The sequence below is a fragment of the Podarcis erhardii genome (genome assembly GCF_964252035.2).
Source record: "Podarcis erhardii genome assembly, chromosome: 14".
Lineage (NCBI taxonomy): Eukaryota > Metazoa > Chordata > Lepidosauria > Squamata > Lacertidae > Podarcis > Podarcis erhardii.
In genome coordinates this window covers 37,924,971-37,945,815 of record NC_138503.1, presented here as the reverse complement: position 1 = coordinate 37,945,815, position 20,845 = coordinate 37,924,971, and the positions used below count along the sequence as shown (strand labels likewise).

Below are 20,845 nucleotides of genomic sequence, written 5' to 3'. Positions count from 1 at the left end.
ATTAGACAAACGCACGAAGGAGAGGGCTATCGATGGCTACAAATAATGGTGGTTATGGTATAGAAAGGGAAATTGTTTTTGTTTTTTGTGGGTTTTCCACAGGCACCTGGTTAGTCACTGTGAGAACAAGATGCTGGACTTGATGGGCCATTGGCCTGATTCAGCAGGCTATTCATATACAATATCTATTCACATATAAGCCCCATTGAGTTCAGCCTACTCCCAGCTAAGTGTGCATAGGATTGCCGGCTTGATCTGTTAGCTAATTTGGAGTAGGGGTTTTTTTTAAAGTTTTTTTAAAAACTCATTGCATTTATTATTTCCTTTTCATACAGCCAAACTACAGGGTGAGTCTTTTAAAAGAGGCCCCGTGGAACCAGTGGCGTAGTGTGGGTTGTCAGCACCCGGGGCAAGGCAAGTAATTTGCGCCCCCTAACCCGGTAGGGGCAGAGAGCTGCGAGTGCGAGCGCCCCCCCCAGATGTTGCGCCTGGTGCGGCCGGCCCCCCCCTGCACCCCCACGCTACGCCACTGCGTGGAACATGTGTACTCTGTATCCACAGGGCCTCTTTTAAAGGACTCACCCTGTATAACAACAACGTTTTGGAGGAGGAAGAATGGTATCAGGCAAAGCTCTCTGAGACAGATACCTTGTACAGCCAATCAGAATCTGAGAAGAAGTAGGGAGAGCCAATTGGAAGCAGACCTGTCTTAAGTCCCAGCCTTCGTGTGCTGTGGTGATTCTGAGGGGAAATTCCTGAGAGGGGAAATCTGCTCTGGAACCTTCCGTATGAAAAAGCCATTTGGTGCCTTTCTGAGGGAAGTGGTGAGCCCCTCATCTCATTGTGGCTGTGGTGAAGGGAGGGCAGCTCGCAGTGCCTGGAAGCAAGTTAGGCTTGTGTATCCTCAGCACTGACCAGAAGAGGAATGACCTCTGAGAAGAGGGGAGAAACGCCATGGCGCACCTGTGGCAGCAAAACCAGAGGGCTTCATCTGCCCCAATAAAACATGCCTCTCCTGTCTCGGTCTCTACAGCCGCAACCAGTGCTGTAACTCTCCAACGGCTTGACTTTACTCCCGAAGGGGCACTCTTGCATGGTCTCCTGAAGCAGACGGATGCCAACAGCACAAACCCAGAGGGAAAGGGGAACAGTCCCTCTGGGGAAGATTATTGAAATGGGGCCTACCAGTTTTGCATGGCCCTGCTTCTATCCAGGTGAGAAGTGTGCGACAGAGCGGGAGGGAGAGAACTTTCCAGTCGGGCCTGTGTCTCTGCCAGGGTCCTACACGCGAGTAGGACGATCCTAACACTTCCACTGTTTGGATTCTGTTCTTGGACCGAGGTAAAGTTCGCAAACTGGGACACTGCTAGCGGTTTTGCAGAGTTCATAAACCGAATAGTTTGTGAACAGGACTGTTCTTAAACCGAGGTACGACTGTATATTGCAGCCATGTAGTATGTTTCAGTGCTATGGAAAAACCCTTGTTTTGGAGATTGTTTATATGGATAATCCCTGACTTTGCTCCACACATCTGTGTGGAGATGAATTCAAGTAGCTTAAAAATTCTGTCAGGTTCATGGTGTGTGAGAACATGAGAAGTGCCTGATGAGCAGAACTGCTTCTACTTTTTGCATAGCAAGACGTCCAATATCAGTCCTTGAACAAAGATTCATACACAAAGCCTCACGACAGATATAGATGGTTACAGTGAAAGCTATGGAATATAGAGCCATTGGTGTTTATTAAACTTAATCACTTGATCTCCGGCAGTTTCTGCACTAGCAGCTAGTGGATTATATCCTTCTTCTAATGCCCACTACCTCTCAGGTCTCTGGCAGGTAATATATTTGAGCATTCATCCTGATTTCTTTGTGGGGAGGTTATACAGCATTGTGTCACTCTGTCGCTATCCCTCACTTTACAGTGCATTTTCCGATCTGATTATTTTGAGGTGGGTTTGTTGCACAAGAGGACCACAAATCAGTTCTACTAGGAAGCACTTCTTTGATAGTCAACATTTTGCACAATACATTATTTTTGAGAGATAGAAGGTTTGGTGCTTTACAGCAGGAGATAGTGGTTTGAACTTACTTATTTTCTGGACTAGGAAGACAAAGCATTTAAAGTCTTCCTCCGCAGGCTTATGCTCAAATCATTTTTTTAAAGTAACAGGGTGTGTGTGCCATTTTGTAGTAATTATTTTCACATAGTAGCATTATATTCAAATCTAGCTTTGAACATTTGATTGGGTCAGGTGATATAGTAGTTTTAACTCAGAGCTGCCAAATGTTGGTATAAAAGGAGGATGCTGGAATGTACTTTTGCTGATTTGGTGTCTGCTAAAAAGATGTTCAAAGGTGGCAGATCTAAAGCAGCCACTAGCTTATTAGAACAAAGCGTCATGTTGATCTGAAAGCCTGATGTTTCTTCAGAACTCAGCTTCGTTTCAGGGGAATAGAGTAACTCTTGCCGATTGCTGGTTCCAATTTATTCACTACTTGGAGGAGACAATAATCAGGGAAGGAGATAAATAATCTTCAGATGGAACAATTAAATTTAATTGTCTGAAGACTATTTGTCTCCTTCCCTGACTATCGTCTCTGCTGCACGCCTAAATTGAATCCAGCTATCAAGAATATTAAGCTTTGCTTTACTTTGAGACTTGTCTAGCTGCTGAGACCAAAACCCTGAGTTAGGATTAAGTGATCATCGTTGGTCTTAATACAGTTTGAGGTCATTTTGAATCTTTCACCCATGGAATTGCCTGCTTTGCAGACTCAAAATCTTTTTGAAAAACTCGAGGCCCTCCTTGGCTGCTGGGTGCTAGTATGACACAGCTGAAGTCAGAGATTTTACAAACATATGCCAAATAAAAGTCTAGTCCTTGGAAGGCTAGCAACAGAAGCAGACCCAGAGAGTGGATCTGACAAAGTAGATTGTTCCCCAGGTGTTTGGGGTTTGGCCCTGTTCAAATTCAGGTTCTATCACAGAATCCTTAGTTGGGCCTTGGTGACTAACTAGTACATAACCCCAGTTCCCCAGCTGCAAACTAGAATGAAAATGATCTTGCATAGATGTTTTGAGGATGACTGTGAAAAAAATTGCAAAGTATATCAAATGTTAAATGAGGTGGAAATAAATAGTCATTTTAGGACAAAATAGCAACAACCATAAAGTTATTCACTCAAAACAGTTTATAGATTTAATCTCCACAGAATATTGTGATGACCATTAGTTTAGATAGTTTTAGAATGAGTATTAGATAAATTAATAAAGGAATTAACCATGTCAGCTACTAATTGAACCTCAGTCTTCACATTTAGATCTCTAGTTGGAACTCTTCTTTAATATCTCTGCAGTTAACAGAAAATAGGAGAACTAGGACCACTAAAATACAAGGCACACATAAACCCCCTTCTACCCATTCAACCCCTAGTCAACATGAAAAGTGCTATCTAATATTAGTACTAAATACATCAGAAGCACTAGATGCCAGGATGCTAGCTTTTTACACAGGCCTTCTTCACTTATTAAATATTAATAACTTGGAAAAGTACAGCAAAATGGTTGCCAGTGCTGTGGTTCCAAGAGGCTGTAGCACTGCTTGTGGTGGTGCTATGGATTGCAGAGTTGAACGCAGTTTCCCACACAACCTGCCCCTTGAGACCCTGAAAATAGGAGTATTGTTTTTAATTATATTTTAACCTGATCTGATATCATGTAATGGGAGACAATAAATGAGTGAATGAATGAGGCCATGATCCAAATCTTAAAAAATATAACATGCAAAGCCACCCACAGACTTTTAGTTTTACCTAGGTTAAAATTGTTGGAGGTGTCTATGCTCCTGAAGCAAAATGGGTATAATTTTAGATCACCAGTACCATTCAATGCTCTAACTAGGAACACTGGATTACACAAGCAGTTCTTGCCCTTTACAGCACAAATACTAGACAATCTATTAAGCCTAATCTTTCAGAGTGAGTAATGGGCTGGATGAGAACCAATAAACTGAAGCTTAATCCAGACAAGACTGAGGCACTATTTATAGGTGGTTCCCTAGACTGGATAATAATAATCATCATCATCATCATCATTTATACCCCACCCATCTGGCTGGGTTTCCCTAGCCACTCTGGGCGGCTTCCAACAAAACACTAAAATACAATAACCTATTAAACATTAAAAGCTTCCCTAAACACGGCTGCCTTCAGATGTCTTCTAAAAGTTTCATAGCTTTTTTTCTCTTTGACATCTGGTGGGAGGTTATTCCACAGGGCGGGTGCCACTACCGAGAAGGCCTTCTGCCTGGTTCCCTGTAACTTGGCTTCTTGTAGTGAGGGAACCGCCAGAAGGCCCTCGGTGCTGGACCTCAGTGTCCGGGCAGAACGGGATGAATGGGATGTGGCATACTCTGGATGGAGTTATGCTATCTCTGATGGAGAAGGTATGTAGCATGGAGTACTTCTGTATCCATTACTGTTGCTTGAGGCCCATGGCGTTTGTGGTATGGATTGCCCTCCATCAGCCATAACTTGTGATACAGCTGTGCTAGGACAGCTACTTCTGTTGTCTGCTCTGGTAACCTTAGGGTGGAGGACTGCAGTGTGTTATAAATTGGGCTGCTTATGAAGATAGGTTGGAAACTGCATCTGGTGCAGAATTCTGTGGCCAGATCATTGACCAGAGTATGATGGTCTAAACATTTACTAGTTACAGATAGGTAGCCGTGTTGGTCTGCCATAGTCAAAACAAAATAAAAAAATTCCTTCCAGTAGCACCTTAAAGACCAACTAAACAACTAACTTAGTTGGTCTATAAGGTGCTACTGGAAGGAATTTTTTTATTTTGTTTAAACATATACTGTAACCCCAATACTGACATGACTGCACTGGCTAGTTTCCAGGCTCAATTCAAAATGCTGGTTTTGAGCTATAAAGCCTTATGTGCTTCAGGAAGTGGTCCCCTCGGCATACCTAGGTTACCTTGTGCACTTAGCAAAAAGCTGTATCCCCCCCCCCCTGCATCCTTGGCAAGGAGTTGTATTGGCACTTCCGAAGCCTGGAGAGCCCATAGACCAGAAACACAAAAAGGTTGCTCCTTCATCTATTTTTGTGCTCTGCCATTGACTGCCTCCGCTGCCATCAGGGTCAGGTCTGCAATGTTTTGCTTCCCACCCACCCCATTGGTCCATCCTGCCTTCCTCCCCTCGCTGTTTTCCTTCCTAGCCACTCCGAGCCAGAGTGAAGAGGCACAATTTTTGCACTCTCCTGGGCCTACACCCTTGGCAAGGGCCAACCTAGCCAACCTCTAGGTACTGTACACCACTGCTCCCCCACTTGTGGAATGCTCTCCCCAAGCAGTCATACCTGACTCCATCTTTATCCAGTTTTAGGCACCATGTGAATACTTCTCTCTTTACCCAGACCTTTGGCCCTTAGTTAAGGGGTGGCATTGTTGCCTCATTTAGTGGGAAAGTAACCTGCTTTTTTCCATATAGCTGTATTTTTTGGTTTTTATTGTTGTACTTGATCGGTTTTAATGTAAGCTGCTTTGGGTTATTCCATAAGAAGAGTGACTGGCAAATATAATAAATAATAATGAAACTATAATGCTGCACGTGGTTTAGATTGCAACTGAGCAGCCAAAATTTTGACCCCATGGTTCATATATTAAAACCAATGAGACAGAAGAAAACAAAAGTGTTATGGTTCTTCTGATGCGCACACACCATTCATTTCATTACGGGGATCTTTGCACACAGATGTTTCTTCCATAGCAATTAATCTTAGGGTAGGAGAGCTGTATGTGCCTTTGAGAACTCCCACATCTGCACAAAGTGGGTTCTCATACTCTGATTCAAGTTCGTATTGAACTTGCTTCCATTTCTTCCATAGAAATTATACGCAACCTGACGTTAGCTCCAGCTTGCCCTATAAACTTAGTGTAGGAAAATTATTTCCAAGAAAGACCCATGACTGTCAGAACTCTGTTGCTAAAACCAGCTGCCACAAGATACTCTGGAAGAAGTATTCCCTGTGTTATTTCAGTACTGAACAATGTAGTTCTGAAGCAATCTAAACTAGTAAAATTGCTTTTGATCTTGAATTCCCATTTTTCATACATTTTTCTATTCCTTTATTGACCACTGTTCCTGTATTGCAGCCTTATAAATAAGTTCTCAAAAGTTATTAGCTTGCAAAGAGAAAAGAAAATACTAGTCTGCTGGGGTTTGCAGGAGAGAGACAACACCCAATTGGATTTATTTGCTGGACATGGGGGAGGTGTCTTTCCTCCTTTGGCAACGTGCGTAGATTCTATGCTGAGTGCAGAGGAGCTTCATCCTTTCTCTTCCTGCCTGATGATTTGTCTGTATGCAATAGTAATGTCACCTGTGGCTGTCAGACTAGTATTTTAATACAAGACTGCTACTGAATATTAACCACATTCCATAAAAGAGCATTTCAAAGTTCAGTGCTGGTTTAATTGACATAACTTATATTGTGCAGCAATGAGGCTGAAATGACCCTAAAAATAAAACAGCAATCAGTCCGTAAAAATATACATACTGAATTTCATAATGATTCTGATCTTATTTTATCTCTCTTTTTCTTCTTAAGTCGGTGGAGGCTCCAGCATTTCAAACAGCTTAAGAGACAGTGTGAATTCCTCATGCAGGTGCTATCAATTAATGCCTTCATTAAACACCAAGATCAAAGCCATCCACAGATGGAGCATGATGGAAAGAGAGGCTGTTGAGCCCCATAATGTCACCCACCAATGCTCACAATTTCAAAAGAATTTGACTGGGAGGACACCAGTTAGACTTGGAAGATGGAGCACATTAATAATATAGAAGCCAGTAAAGAGAAATAACGTTTGTCCAGCATTTCAGGTCTGTTTTCCATGTTGACTTTCCCCTAGTATCATCAGAGATGTACATATGGTATGGAGGAATAATAAATGTAATAAAATAATAAAAGACCCCTTGAATAGATACTGCAATAATTTTCACAACCCAAATGCATATCAATAAAATCCCTGCTCATGATATGGCAACCTTGAATGTTGCATAGTATATTGTCGGGGCAGGGGGGGTGGGAAGAGTAGAAAAGCAGCAGACATACAAGGGTAAAGAGCATTTGCCCATTCTGTTCCTAATAAAGGGGCTGAAGAATTCAGGGGAGATTTGAGATAATTCCAAAACAAAAATGCTTTGAACTCTTTCTACTACTTTATTTTTTAAATCTCCCCACAGATCGGTGAATTGCAGTATTTTTGGCTTTAACTTCAGCTATGAAGGGTTAAGATTACCATATTACCTTTGTGGCTTCAGTACTTGGAAAATGAACAGATATCCTTACATGCTGAGGATGCTTCCCTAGTGGATGGGTGTTCTGGGTAGTGGCCAATTGGGTAGAGACATTGTGTTGGTTTGTGATGGGCTTGAATACTGTATTATTTATTAGCATTATTATTACTACTTCATGTATGCACCACGTTATGGTTAAGGTCTCAAGACGACATCCATAATAAATACTATGAAAACATACAATAATAACTAAATAATAACTAAATGAAACACCTCCCTGCCCAGTATACATTTGCTGACATTAAATAACCACAATTGATCCCCATAAAATAAGCAGCTATAAACCATCCTTTGAGTGAGAGACAGCTATCAGCATTCCAATACTTGGGTGTATGAAACTGCTTTAGCCTGGCACTGAAAAGACTTGGGGCCAGGTGCATAGTAACTTTTTTGCCTGTTGTGAATGTTGCAGATGTCACCTGTCATTTAGCCTTGTATACAGTGCTGGGCAAGAGTCAATACTTGCAGTGCATGCTGGTTGGAATGATGCTGAAAAATGTAGTCACGTGTTCCTGGAAGCAAAATTTGCTAGGCAAGAAGTTTCAGGAACTTCAAAGGTAACTTTCTCTGAAATGCTACCACTCCATGCACTGGGCCAGCTAGACAGGCAAAGTTGAGGAGTTCCAGTGCTCACCTGAGATCTGGTGAGAGAGGAGTTTAGAACTATTAGGGACTGAGGAATGCTTTGAGGCAAGCCTGGCCTGCAAAAAGGAGACAGGATCCACTGGAACCAAGCAGAACCAGACTCTTGGTGCTTAAAATAACAATAAGGTGGAAAAGCAGTATTTAACTGCTGAGGAAAAAGCAGCTGAGGAGCATTTGGTTTGGGATAAATTGTCTCTAAGATATGAGGGTGTAAATGTTTGATTGTCCAGATGGAGGTGGGATAGAGCTAGGCAATGAAAGTACAGGAAACACAATAGCCATTCAGTGAGGCTAAAGTGCTGTAGCAAAAGATGCACATGTCAGAGACATTTGGAAAGAGACATAATGATGTATAGATATTTATGTGCTAATGCTAGAAGCCTCTGAGCAAGCTGGACTGTTTGGTTTTAAAGGACAGCATAGTTTTAGTGAGCATAACAGAAACCTGGTGGAATGGATGGAAGCAGTGGGGCTTGGATATCACTGGATACAAACTCTGTACTGTTTCTCTGTGACAGCCTAGTTCAGAAGGAAATATGCTAAGAAAATGCTTACCTTTCTACTGTTCAGCTGTGACTACATTTTTTCAGATGACTGTCCTGATGAAAACCTCATTCTCCAAACCTTTTGATGGCAGCTCAAAGTACAGAATAGCCTTTACTAATACATAGCTTAAGATCTTTGAGATCTCAGTTCTTATGGTGACATCCAAACAAACATTGATAATGTAAGTTTTGTAGTCTGAGGCAAATGAAGAAAAAGTATTTTAATGCATTTCCTGAGGGCTTTTTTCTGTCTTTACCTCCCTCTGAAGAGTCTTAAGTATTATGCAGAAGTTAAGGAGGGAAAGATAAGTGGGTATAAAGAGTTCTGACATAGTATTGAAAACAGACAAATTTGCCTCTGTAACTTAGCAAGTATCTTCTTGGTGTCATAGCATATATATGTTTAGCTTGCCCTATAATGTAGGGCTTGTCTCAAAACTTTTGTCATAATGAGCCACTGGCTTGCATGCACTTTTACTTATGCTGTCTAGAGCATTCATCCTAGAGTTTATAGGAAAGTTACAGCTATTTTGTACTAGGCAAGTGTTAACCCCCCCCCCCCCATTTTCCAGTGTATTTTCCTGTCACTTATAAAGTCCAGTGAAATGGGTTTGTTGTGAAAGAATGCCAAAATCAACTTTAATTGTGGAAACCTGAATTTGCTGGTATGTGATTGAATTCCACCTGAAAATATTACCAGTCTAGAAGCATCCTGTATTGTGATGGCCAAAACTGAGTTCACCCCTGGGGCCACCCACTCTTTCACAGGAGCGTCCTCGTTTTCATCTGTGAAATTGATGCTACATTTTAAATCCCATAGGAAGGTGACTTTTGCTACCACAAGCTTCCTCAACAGAAACAGGATTTTTCTTTGTTCCTTGCTGAGATGCAATAACATGAATATTTAGATTCAAGGGGTTCCGATTCTCCCCAGAACAGGATTTTGTTGTGATAAGGAAGCCATGTAGGAGTGGGCCTATTCGTTTGATCTATTTATACTCAATAGCCTATCGTACTCAAAAGAAGAAAAAAGTCATGTTTGTAGATAGGTTGTCAGTGTTCTTATTTCTGGATGGAATGTCAGATGTATGTTTCCATATTAAAATGGAAATAAAAGGATGCCTTTTAAAATATATAGAAGTATGCTGTTTCAAGCTCTTTTGAACAAACAGTAGGATACAAATGCGATAATTTCACATTTGCCAGAAGCTGTTATCTTGGGATTGTTATAACAACATCTGTCTACAGTTTGAGCCACACACTTTGAGCTATTCACAAGCCAAATGCATTTCCCTGGGGAACTATGAACTCCACTTAACTTTGAAAATAACCATGGTTATTTAAAGAGCCACCGATTCTTATAGTGTTTATTTTCTCACTTGCCACAGCTTCAGGATGACTCTTGAATAAAATAAACAAGTATTAGATGCAATATTTAGGAGCTGTTTTCATTGAAGGTCTGATAGGCAAGAGAAGAGTATATTACCAGTTTAGTGTCCTTGGGGGCATTCCCTTTTGTCAGTGTTATTAGCATTGCAGGTGAAAAAATCTAACAAGTCCTCCTGCTGACAGTGCCTTGCCTCCTTGTCCTGCAAATCTACTTGAAGGCATCAGCTAAAACCTACTTTCACTGGTAAGGCACTCAGTCGTGGTTCAGAATACATGTGAGATTAAGATCACCCTAGGCATGGTGCACCAGCACGAGGCGTATATATATTGTTTGCACCTGATGAAATCAAAAGAGAGAGCAGGTTTACGTTTGTTGTTGTTGTTTGAGAATCCATCACTCCTTTGAGTCATATAATATCAAGACATAGTGTGCTGGGCTGGAACCTGCAAGATGCAGGATTGCATGAGAGAAAGATCTGAACAAAGCCTAGGCTGAGGATGGCGCAAGGCAGGTCCATTTTGTGGGGGATAAATGCAGCATCAAGCCAGAAAAGGGTAATCAGCACCACAGATGGAGTTTAGGCATTGTCACAAGTAGGATAATTGAACTAAAGTAATCAAGGGGGAATTCTAGAGTAATGTATACATTGACAGAAGTTAAGAAATATCAGAATCTCTTGTTGACTGCCTCATTTCTTAATTGCTGAAATAACTGGCACAATGAATGTATGTTACCAAGTCTCCGACTGGATGATTACACTTTTTGCCATCTCTTGCTATGTAAAAGTTATATTCTCCCTGGCCAGTTTGCTGTTTGATCGGTCTCAGACCAGAGTGAGCAGGATAGTGAATTCATGTTACAGGGAGCATATGTTTATGCAAATCTACTTGTTGAGGAGTCCTGTGGTAGGGAACTGATTTCCTCTTATCTGCAACCTGCACAATTGCTGTGGGTTGGAGAGACTCACAAGAACTGTCATTTAATCACTGCTGTTACCCTCTGCTGAGGAGCTATTGCTGTCACAGACCCAATCCACCCATAATAAATCTTTTGAAAGAAGACATGCCTTGTGTACTCTGGAAGCAGTTGTTTTTGCCTGTTAGGGAAGACAAGCCACCCTGAGAGTCAGCAGTATCTTCTAGTGAGCACCCCTCCCTCTCCCCTAAGCAATTTTTACCTGGCTGTATGCATGTTGGGGCAGGGGGAGCATCAATTGTCTTTTTTGGTGTGTCATCACACTGGATTTTAATAAGAAGGCATTCAAATTATGGCAGTGAGAGTCAAAATTGGTTAAAGTGTAGAATTTGGAAACTCCCTGATTGTAATCCTGTCTCTGACACTGACTTGCTTTGGCACTTTAGACAACTCATTTAATGCATTTGTGCTTTAACCTGTCTTCCATCAAGATATAGGAGGAAATAGCTGGATAGTGAGTGCAATAGTAAAATCCAGTGTGGTGACTAAGGTGTTGTGTTTGGATACAACTTGATTCAAATTACACCACTCAGCCATGAAGTTTACTGAGTGGCTGTAGGTGCATTACTATTTCTCAGCAGAACCTACCTCATAGGGTTGTGAGGTGAAAACACCACCCCTTTGAGCTCCTTGGATGAAGTGCAGGATGTAAATGTGATGTATAAGCACACTTTGATATGGCAATTGAAATGTATGGAATTATTCTACAAACTCGTAGTTTACTTTTGGACCATTGTTCCCATAAGGATTGTTCTGGTGAGCATTATGTCCTTTCCATAGCTGTTTGGGCTACAAAACAATTTATAAACTGAAAACTAAAGCTGTAACCCAAATAATGTATAAAGCATTTCTGAGCAAGACCACAAATTCATCAGTTTACCCTAGCTGATTTTCTGGTCAGTGCTCTTTGGTGATGTAGGGACTAAATTCTATTGCTGTGCTCTGCTCTTTGTGCTGCATTAAAGTGTTATTGGATTCACTCAGCGATGCTATTTAAAATAACATTTAAATGCGGATGGCTTCAGGCAACCCTCAAGATGGCAGCATGTGCAGACACTATGGCACCAATCCTGCAGGGAGTTCTGCACAGAGAAACTCCAATGGACCGTTTCAGGACTGGAGCCTAAACTACAAATAAAGAGAGCTTGAGCAATTAAAGGGGATAGGATCAATGTTATTTATATACACACACATATACACAAGCTCCAGTTGCGGGCTGAGCTCATTTTTATAAAAACTTTAATCGTGCTTGGAAGAAAGGAGACTTGTCAGTTTCCCTGTATGATTATGATTGGTTTCATTTTCTCATCCTTCTGCTCAAGGCCTACTGGCTGTTTTTTTCTGCTCTGAATTCCAGCACTGCAAAAGAGGATCCAGCTCTCTGTCCATGATCTGTTCCTTGCAGATTTAAATACAACAGACTAACAACCCTATTTCCATGCTTGTGCATGGACAGGCATTATTTTTCTAGGAAAGCAACAACATCCTTCAGAACTTACACTTCAGAATTATCTCAGTGACATCGTTTGAAGACATTCATGAAAACAGCATCATGGCACAAGAAGGAAAGATGGGATCACTCTCAGCAGCACAGCCATGTTTACTACAGACCACATTTTTGATAATAGTTGCAGCTAACAAAGAGGCTTAGCAGCCAACAAAACATCATGCTATTGGATGTACAAGATCAGCCAATCACAGTCATAGTAACAAAACACCAACAAAGGAGAGGAAAGGAAAAGTTAAGAACTAAAGTGTTGTCACAACCAATGCCTTGAAGCACACCTATGACAGCAAAGTCAAATTTCGCATGTCTGATTTCTTTTTTTGCTTTTAAAATGAAAGGGAACATTGTACTTACCACAGATTTCTGCTCATATACAAGTGCAGAGACTTGTCTCTATATCTGGGATAGCACCTACTCCTGGTAGGAAGACAGGTTCAACCTTTGATCTCACTAAGGGAAGGAGTTCCCTGCTCTCCCCCATCAAGAACAAATATGGAGACTTAGGAGGAAAGTATTACCACAACCATGCAAGACCAAACAAAGAGAACTGAAGAGTAAAGAGACAGGGCAACTCTATATGGACATTTGTAGTTTCCCCTTATGTGCTTTTGAATACATCATTGCCAGAAGCTCAATCCTAGGTAGGTAGATCAGCCTCCCTACTTTTAGAAGAATGAGAGTTTATAGTAAGTAATTTCTCTCTCTCTCCCCCTCAGGAATACAGAGATATGCCTCTCTATCTGAGATGCAGAAAAGCTGTAATCGCCTCTGAGTGGACTTATAGTTTGTTTCCGGCATACTTCATGAAATTAGCACCCTCTGCAAAACATTTTGTCCAAAGCCAGCAGCAGCTGAGGACAAAGACCCTCTTTATGATGTCTGGTAAACATGTGAACCAATGATCAGACTGCAGTTCTGCAAATCACTTCCAAGGGGGATTGCCCCCAAATACTACAGCAGGTGGTGCTCCTCATAAAATGAGAAGTAATTTGAGATGGTATAATTTTCCCCAGTGCCTTCAAAGCTCCAATAATGGCATCAAGCAATCTAGACAAAGTACCAATGACTATTGAATCACTCAGGAAGGACTACCGGAAGGGTATGAAAAGATCCTCCTTCCCAATAGCTTTCCAGACTGAATAGAAATGTCCTTCTGATAAGTTTTCTCCAGAGTGGACCATGATGGGGGGCAAGGTTTAGGCAAAGCTAATTTCTATAAAAAAGTTAATTGCCCTTCGACATATAGTCCTATCCATATGAACAATACAGAAATCCTTATTTGTGGACAGTGAGCCCAGGCTCTGAGATTCTCCAAGCAAAAGTGATGGAAAAAACTATCTTAAAAGAATCCCCTCCAGGGGAACACTAGGTGAAAACTTGGAGAGGACTGATCAAATCATGAGTGTGTAGTTGAAGTTCCAAGTAGGATATCCATATACCGGTGAAGGATTACTTAAGGAAACCTATGTATGTGAGGATGAAAATTCTCAGGACTTCACTCAGGACTAAGACCTGTCTCTTAAAGGTATTTGTACTGAGTCCTTTCTTTAGAAGTTTGTTAAGGAACTTTAGAACATAATTTGCTTTGCCCTTTTTCCAGGTGAAAGCTCTTCCTGGTAATGCAGTTGAAGACTTTCAAAGTACTGTATCTCAATAGTATTTTTATTGGTGGAATCCCTTGCAAAAGAAAAGAGAGCAGAGGAAATTACTCAAATAATTCATGGCCCTTAATGCCTGTTCCACAGTGTCTAGGCTGCTAGTTGGTAAACGATTTGGCTGCAGGTGAAATGTCAGCCCTTGCAACAGAAGGCCTGACTTGCTTGCAACTTCCAGGCTCTGCCTATTGATAGAGGGGCTAATGCTGAAAACCAAGGTCTCCAATACCAAAAGAAAGTTCCCCCAGGATTACTTTACTGTGTCAGATCCAAACTTGCTAAACTGAGGAAGAAGTGGGATAGAAGTAAATGCATGAGGTTTTTTAGATCAATGCAATTGGAGCATCCCACATTAGGGGACAGTGATTGTAAATAATATGTCTAGCAGATTGTTTTCTGAACTTTGTGAAGAGGTTCATCACTGACATCACTATCAGCTGGAACACCCAAAGGAGTATATTCTATTCAGACTGTAGGGTGTTCTGCTTGCTGAGCCAGTCTTCTGTTAAATTAAGAATTCTCATGTATTTCAATCTGGAGGAAAGGCTATTCTCCCATTCAGTCTATTTTCTATAGTCTGGGTGTAACGATGTTGACTGAATTCCTTCTTGCATGTTTATGCACATCTTTGCCCAGTAATTGTGTGGGCATAGGACTGATCTGTATTTGCAGTTGGGACAGCAGCAGCAACAGTTTGATCGTTCTGGGTTCCAGGCTGCCAGTGCTCATTTGATACTCCAACCATGTTCTCTGGGTCATCTTTGGTTGAGCTCCTCAACCAAAGAGGCTCATGTCCATGGTGATAAGAATGTGGTGGATTTCCAAGAGATAATCCCTGAAACTTCCATTCTGAAGCCAGTCAATCAAGGCACCAAGCACTTTTGACATGAGCCTACATTGCAGTCTGTTAATGGAGTAAGAGAAACATATTATACTGGACTCCATCATGAAACTTGGTCTATGCTTTTACACCTGGCAGAATATCATGTTCTCCAGAAGTTGAGAATTCCACAGAGTCTGCTTGGTATGAGTGCTGAATGGCTCATGAGTGGATGGAAACATCTGGTTCCTCTGGGTCCAAGACAGCTCAATCATTGTACTAGTTTACAAAACCAAACTAGAATTAGAAACTTGTTGAGTCTGTTTAAATCAAGCAGATCACTTAAACTATAAGAATAACTAAAGTGTTTGGGAAAGGAGAGCTGGTTCTATGGCTTGAATGTCTGTGAGTTGCTGCGTGGCTTTGAGAAGTTGTTGATGTTTACTTTGGCTCTTGGACATAGTTTGTTCACCTTTACTTTTGTATTCTACATAATCTTGCCTCCGAGATAGCAGATTCAATGAAACAACCCATGAGGATTTTGAGGAACTCTTCGACATCCTTCTTCCTGACTTTTGTTGGTGCTTAGGTAACTGATGTGGACTTGAATCACCTGGGAAGAAAGTGCCAGAGACCACCCTCTATCTGTTACAAGAGCGGGGGGGGGGGGGGACTGGTGGCAAGAAGAGTAATATATTTTCCTTCCCCATAGGATATGGGACTAGTTTATAGGAGCGGATAGAATATTTACTTTGTTGGCATGTTTGAAAATGAAGCTTTTAGATTGCTTGGATTTGTAGAACGGCTTGAAGACCTGAAATGACTTGTTTGGGTGTGAATGTTGTCTTCTTAGCCATACGGAGCGATTTTGTATTAGCCTTGTCTCAATTTGAGCAGTTTCAAAGGGAGCCCAAACACCATGCAACCCTCAAAAAGGATAGCTGGCCAAACATGTTAGAGTATGTATAAACAATGAACTTTTTTAAAGTCTAAAGTTCCTGTGCTCTACTATATTGGAAGCATTGCATTATGTTCCAAGTTACATAGCATCTGTGGAAGAATCCATCAGCACAATAATTATGAGGGAGATCTAACATTCATCCTAGATGGTTTTGAATGTTTCTGTTCTGCAGCAGTAAGATTTGCCACCCAAAGGTGAACTGCTTTGGCAAATGGAATTAGTCTTAAGGCCCTTGATGAAGGCATAGGATGCAGCCACTTTGCAAAAGCTAAGCGGGTCTAGGCCTGGACAGGAGAGACCACCTACAAACCCTTTGCATGCTGCCTTTTGTTCCATGGAGGAAGGGTGGGATACATCCAAAATAAATAACATGTTTGTATCATCAAGGCTGAGGCCCCCAACTTTGAGAAGTATTGCTGTGCACTTGTCACTGAAGTTCTCAAGGGACCCCTTTCTCTTTTTTTTTTGTAAATAATTTTTATTCATTTTCCAATAAAAAAAATCATATTAATAACAAAACAGACCAAATCTTACCACATTAAAAAACAAAAAATACAGCCAATTAAAATAATTTCAAAGGGGAATTCCCATGTTCTGAATTTCAAGAGATAATGTCATTCATTTTCTGCTTTCTTCTTGGTTGTTTCCCAGTTTTCTAATCCTGATATTAACTATCCCCATCTCTCAGTCCACCAATTGCTGATATGTGGCTCTCTATCTTTGTTTGACGAGTCCATATTTCTATAATTTCTATAATAAGGAGGTAAATTGTATTCCATATTGTTCTCAGTCATATTATTTTGAAGCACAGTCCTCTTTTGATAGCCCCTCCTTTCTCTGCCATTTCTTGCTCTGAAAGGCTTTGGGCTTCCATCCAAGATTAAAATTAATGATGCCATGTTGTCTTTGATATCCCTTAATAAGCTGATGTTTCAAACTGTATCATGGGATGTATTTGGCAGTCAGTCAGCTATATAAATATTGTTTCTGGTTTCCCCAAGAAATAACCATGCCAGCTTTCCTGGGCCCTAGAAAAGCTGGCAGGCATCCAGAATTCACCATCACTCTCCAAACCATATATGAAAATATTCCATGCAAGCAAATGCATCTTTTGCAAAGTACATCCCTTTTGTGGTTCAAATAAAAAGTATCTCCAGCCTCCCTCAGACAAAGGAGACTCCTTTTTCTTTCTGCATCACAACTGCTACCGCCGCCATTTTCCCTCCTTAGCCTGAGCCATTTTCATATCTGATTTTACTCTGCCAATTTTGATTAGGGCTCTCCGCTGAGGACTGTGGTGCCATACAGCCAATTAATTTTACACTTCTTTCGTTTCCTTGGATAATTAATTCTTTCTTGGCAAGGTTCACCAAATCATGAAATAGCAAATATAACACGGCAGCCCCTCACCTCATTAATCAACATGCCAAGATGGGAGCCTTTTTGAAGTCCGAAACTTAACCTCCGGTGACTGTGTAGTTTAGCAGATTTTTCTTTTATCTCTTTGCGTCCAGAACACACCTGTTTTTTGTCCAAATCTTTTTAATTTTTAGAAAACAGGTATCTCCTGCTTGTGGGATTGACTCTGGAGAGTTCCTAGTTTGTGCCATGCATCACCCAGCGTCCCAGGCCCCACATCTTTTCGCGTGAGGCAGATAATGGACGATCTGTTGGGCAGCAGGTCCCCCCGTACCCTTGGGGGGGGGTCAACAGGGCTAATTACACTCATATTAACCCTGAATTTCTTGCACTGCTGGGAGTCCAATCTCATGGGAAGCAGCCATTTCTCTTGGCAGGAAACAGGAAGTCAAGGGACCCCTTTTAATCACCTGGTATTGTATGGCTGTCATTGACATCAAATTTACAAGCACCCACTTGTAAATTTTTGAGTAGTTTGCAGAACTACAGACATTTACAAAAAACTAAGGAGAAAAACCTAAAGCAAGTAGCTTGATGAAGCCAGAACATGCTCAGTAGTTACAGAATGTTGAGTGGTAGTTGGAAAAGAAAAATTAGGGAAATGCTCTGCTTCAGTTGCTTACAGCTTATAGTATCACAAAAGATATGGCTGGCTAGCTTTCTAAATGCTATGATTTTAGAAAGATCTGGGAAATGGGCAATATTTGCCTGGACGCTGAGGAAAGAGATCAGGTCCCCTTGGGTTACTGAGCCAAGGATCCTGTCTTCATAGATCCATCCCACCCTCTTTTTCTCAGAATGAGTGTACAGGTCATTTTTTATTAAAAAGTGAGTAACAGCTCGCCTAGGGACAGTTACACCTGGTCTCAGATTGGGTACCTCTCTCTTATTTTTAATGTAAAACGAAAGGTCTTTCAGATTGCAGAGCTGATTTAAGCTGTCAAAGTGCTACAAATGATCATGCCCCCCTCCCCGTGTGCAGCCTTTGTAATCTAATTCAGGGTGTTTTTCAGTGAATGGGAATATCCCACTCTCTAGTAGGACAGGCGAACAATCTTATAAATGGAATTTGCCCTTAATTCTGGAGTAAGATGGAGTTAAAAAAATTGTGAGGGCATGGAATGGGAACTTAAGCTTCTAGAAGGGAAGCAGTGCATAGAGTGGCTGGGGAAGCCCAGCCAGATTGGTGGGGTATAAATAATAAATTATTATTATTAGGTACATTATATTAAAACCTACAATTGATCCAACTAGCTAAACATTGTCCACATTGATTGGTAGCAGCTCTCCAAGGTTTCAGGCAGGAGTCTCTCCTAACAGTACCTGAAGATGCTGGTGATTGAACCTGGCACCTTCTGCATGCAAGACAAATGTCTCAGGGGGGTTGAGAGAAAGAAATACGTTCACACTAGATCTTCATGGAACAGCTGCCAGGCAGACATGATCTGCAGCAGAGAATTGGAGAATGTTAGCATTGTTTAACTCTTAATCAGCTGCTTTCCCCCTGCAGCCTCTTTCCTTCAGTACAGGAAAGTAAAGGGGTGCTCTAAGCTTGCTGTCCATAGATCAGGACTTGTTTGTACTTTCTCCACCCAGAGTGGTTCACATGAACCTTGGGAGAATCATTTCTTCCTCAGATATTCTCTGCTTCCTTCTCATGGGATTGATGTCAGCATGGGCAGATGTCAGCTGGTAGGATTGGACAGAAGGAAAAAGAAGGAAGAGAGGATCTTCTTGACTTTGGCACTAAACTTTGTTACCACCTTTTCTAGAGTGGGGAAGGGTACTGTAGTCAATGCTCAATTGCATGGGCTATGCACTGCTGTGAGGGAAGGCAGGAATGATCTTTGTTGAGATGTTTTCCTGCTTCTCAACTGCTTGGGTGTGTGGTGTGACTAGTCATGGGATTTAGACCAACTGTGCATATATGGGAGTGGTAGCCCATGTCCAGTGCTACTTCCGCTTCTGTGGAGGGGTAACATCTGGCTTACATGATAGGTGTTTCATTTACAATCTTCAACTGCTTGCTGGGCAATGGAAGAAAGAAGCATTGCTTCCCTACACTGTAGGGGAAGGTAGGCAAGTGAATAGCTTCCTGAGAGGAGTTAACTCTAGACCTAATATGCAACAATCCTTTCCTTGTGCTCCTTTCTAGATTCTTGTCTAGGTAGAGGAAAGGGGAAAGCAAAGCTGCTTAAAAATAAAAGAGAAACTATAGGACTGAAAATAAAGAAAGCAGAGTTCTCAGGAACCTTCTTCCAGACCCACAACACAGCCAGCCTGGGGCAGCAGGGAGTGCCTCTTTCTGGTGAGCTCAAAGGTTGGCTTAATCTTACCCCTAAGAGAAGGTTCTAGTCCAGATGTAAAGTCTTGTCTGTCTCTCCCAACAGTAGAAAGGGCTTTACAGTCCTGCACAGTTTGAACATATTTTATATATTGTGCTGTGTATATTTAAGGTGGAATTAAGAAAATGAAAATACATTTTTCAAAGAACTATGTGCAATTTCATATTTCTCCAGGTACAATGAGAACACAGATAACAAAACATGAAGTCTTTGTGAGCTCCCTGTGCTCCTCCCACCTCCAGGCCCCAACTCTGGGCCCACTTCAGTCAGAATCCTTCAATGTCACATTCTCTCCCTCCCTTCAACATTCAGAATGAAAAATATAATTAAGTATTGCTTCTTTATCCCCAACCGGCTCTTCTCCTTGCAAAAAGTGTCTTCACAAATTTAATTCCATTATCCCAAAGGCTCCTGTACCCCACCCACAGATCTTAGGGGTCATAACAAACAAATCTTGACATCTTTGGTTAAAACAACACCCACACCCACACACACACACCCACACACACCACAGAGCAACACACTGCCCAGTATGCTCCTATTTTGGCCTGTGGTGTCTGGCACAAAAGTTTCTTTTCAAGAAGGAAGCATTAGTGCTGAGCTTTCTGCTCACTGGAAGTTGGATATCCTTCACTTTTCCTTCCTAATCCAATCCATTCCTCCTCCTCTCATACAGTTGTTGCTGGCCCATACTGAAACAGGAGAGGGGAAGTCTCTTTGATCCGGACATAGAACCTCCCATCAGGCCAAGCCTTGTGGAGCGAGAGGGGCAGGAAGTCATTTGGAAGCCACTGCTCAACTTCATCTGACACGAACACTAGTCCAAAGTGTTCCAATTGGTCTTCACTGTAGCAGAAAGCATCTGCATTTCCCAGGACATCGCGTGAGACCTCGTTCATCTCCTGCACCACCAGCTTCACCACATCTTCTGCCGACATCTTGTTGGTGAGGTGCAGCTGTGCAGAAATAGAGGTAAGTAAGTGCAAGAGGAAGGGCAAAGAAAGACGAGGGTATACCCAAATAAGCTGGCTCCCCCTAAAGAATAAAGCCAGATACTTAACTGAGAAATTAATATGTCTTCCTAAACTTATTCCAGTCCCACAAGAATAAAAACTGAGGGCACTGTACTCTAGCATAATTGAATTTGGTGATATATCCTAGATTCAATTTGAGATCTGCATATAGTATTGGTGTCCACAGGCCTTCTGGAT

The 20,845-nt window shown here is 41.6% G+C and overlaps 1 protein-coding gene and 2 long non-coding RNA genes across 15 annotated transcripts in view; 2 read left to right on the top strand and 1 right to left on the bottom strand.

Annotated features, from left to right (window-relative positions):
• The first annotated feature begins 628 nt into the window (after positions 1-628).
• LOC309329363 lies at positions 629-20,450 on the top strand. The gene is made up of 4 exons (XR_014151077.1): positions 629-1,341; positions 6,621-6,895; positions 19,445-19,597; positions 20,311-20,450. It is a non-coding gene; the product is annotated as an uncharacterized lncRNA (long non-coding RNA).
• LOC309329068 (ankyrin repeat and fibronectin type-III domain-containing protein 1-like) overlaps positions 12,746-20,845 on the bottom strand; it is a 367,804-nt gene continuing 359,704 nt past the window's right edge. For all 12 annotated transcript variants that reach the window (XM_081839531.1, XM_081839539.1, XM_081839537.1 and 9 more), the window contains one exon: positions 12,746-20,590. In XM_081839531.1, the coding sequence (XP_081695657.1) occupies positions 20,303-20,590 (288 nt within the window). In that variant the 3' untranslated portion in view covers positions 12,746-20,302. The remainder of the gene's footprint in view (positions 20,591-20,845) is intronic.
• LOC309329376 overlaps positions 20,500-20,845 on the top strand; it is a 12,059-nt gene continuing 11,713 nt past the window's right edge. The window contains exon 1 of one of the 2 annotated variants that reach the window (XR_014151099.1): positions 20,500-20,606. This is a non-coding gene — a long non-coding RNA (uncharacterized lncRNA). The remainder of the gene's footprint in view (positions 20,607-20,845) is intronic. The other variant, XR_014151100.1, reaches the window with a different exon arrangement.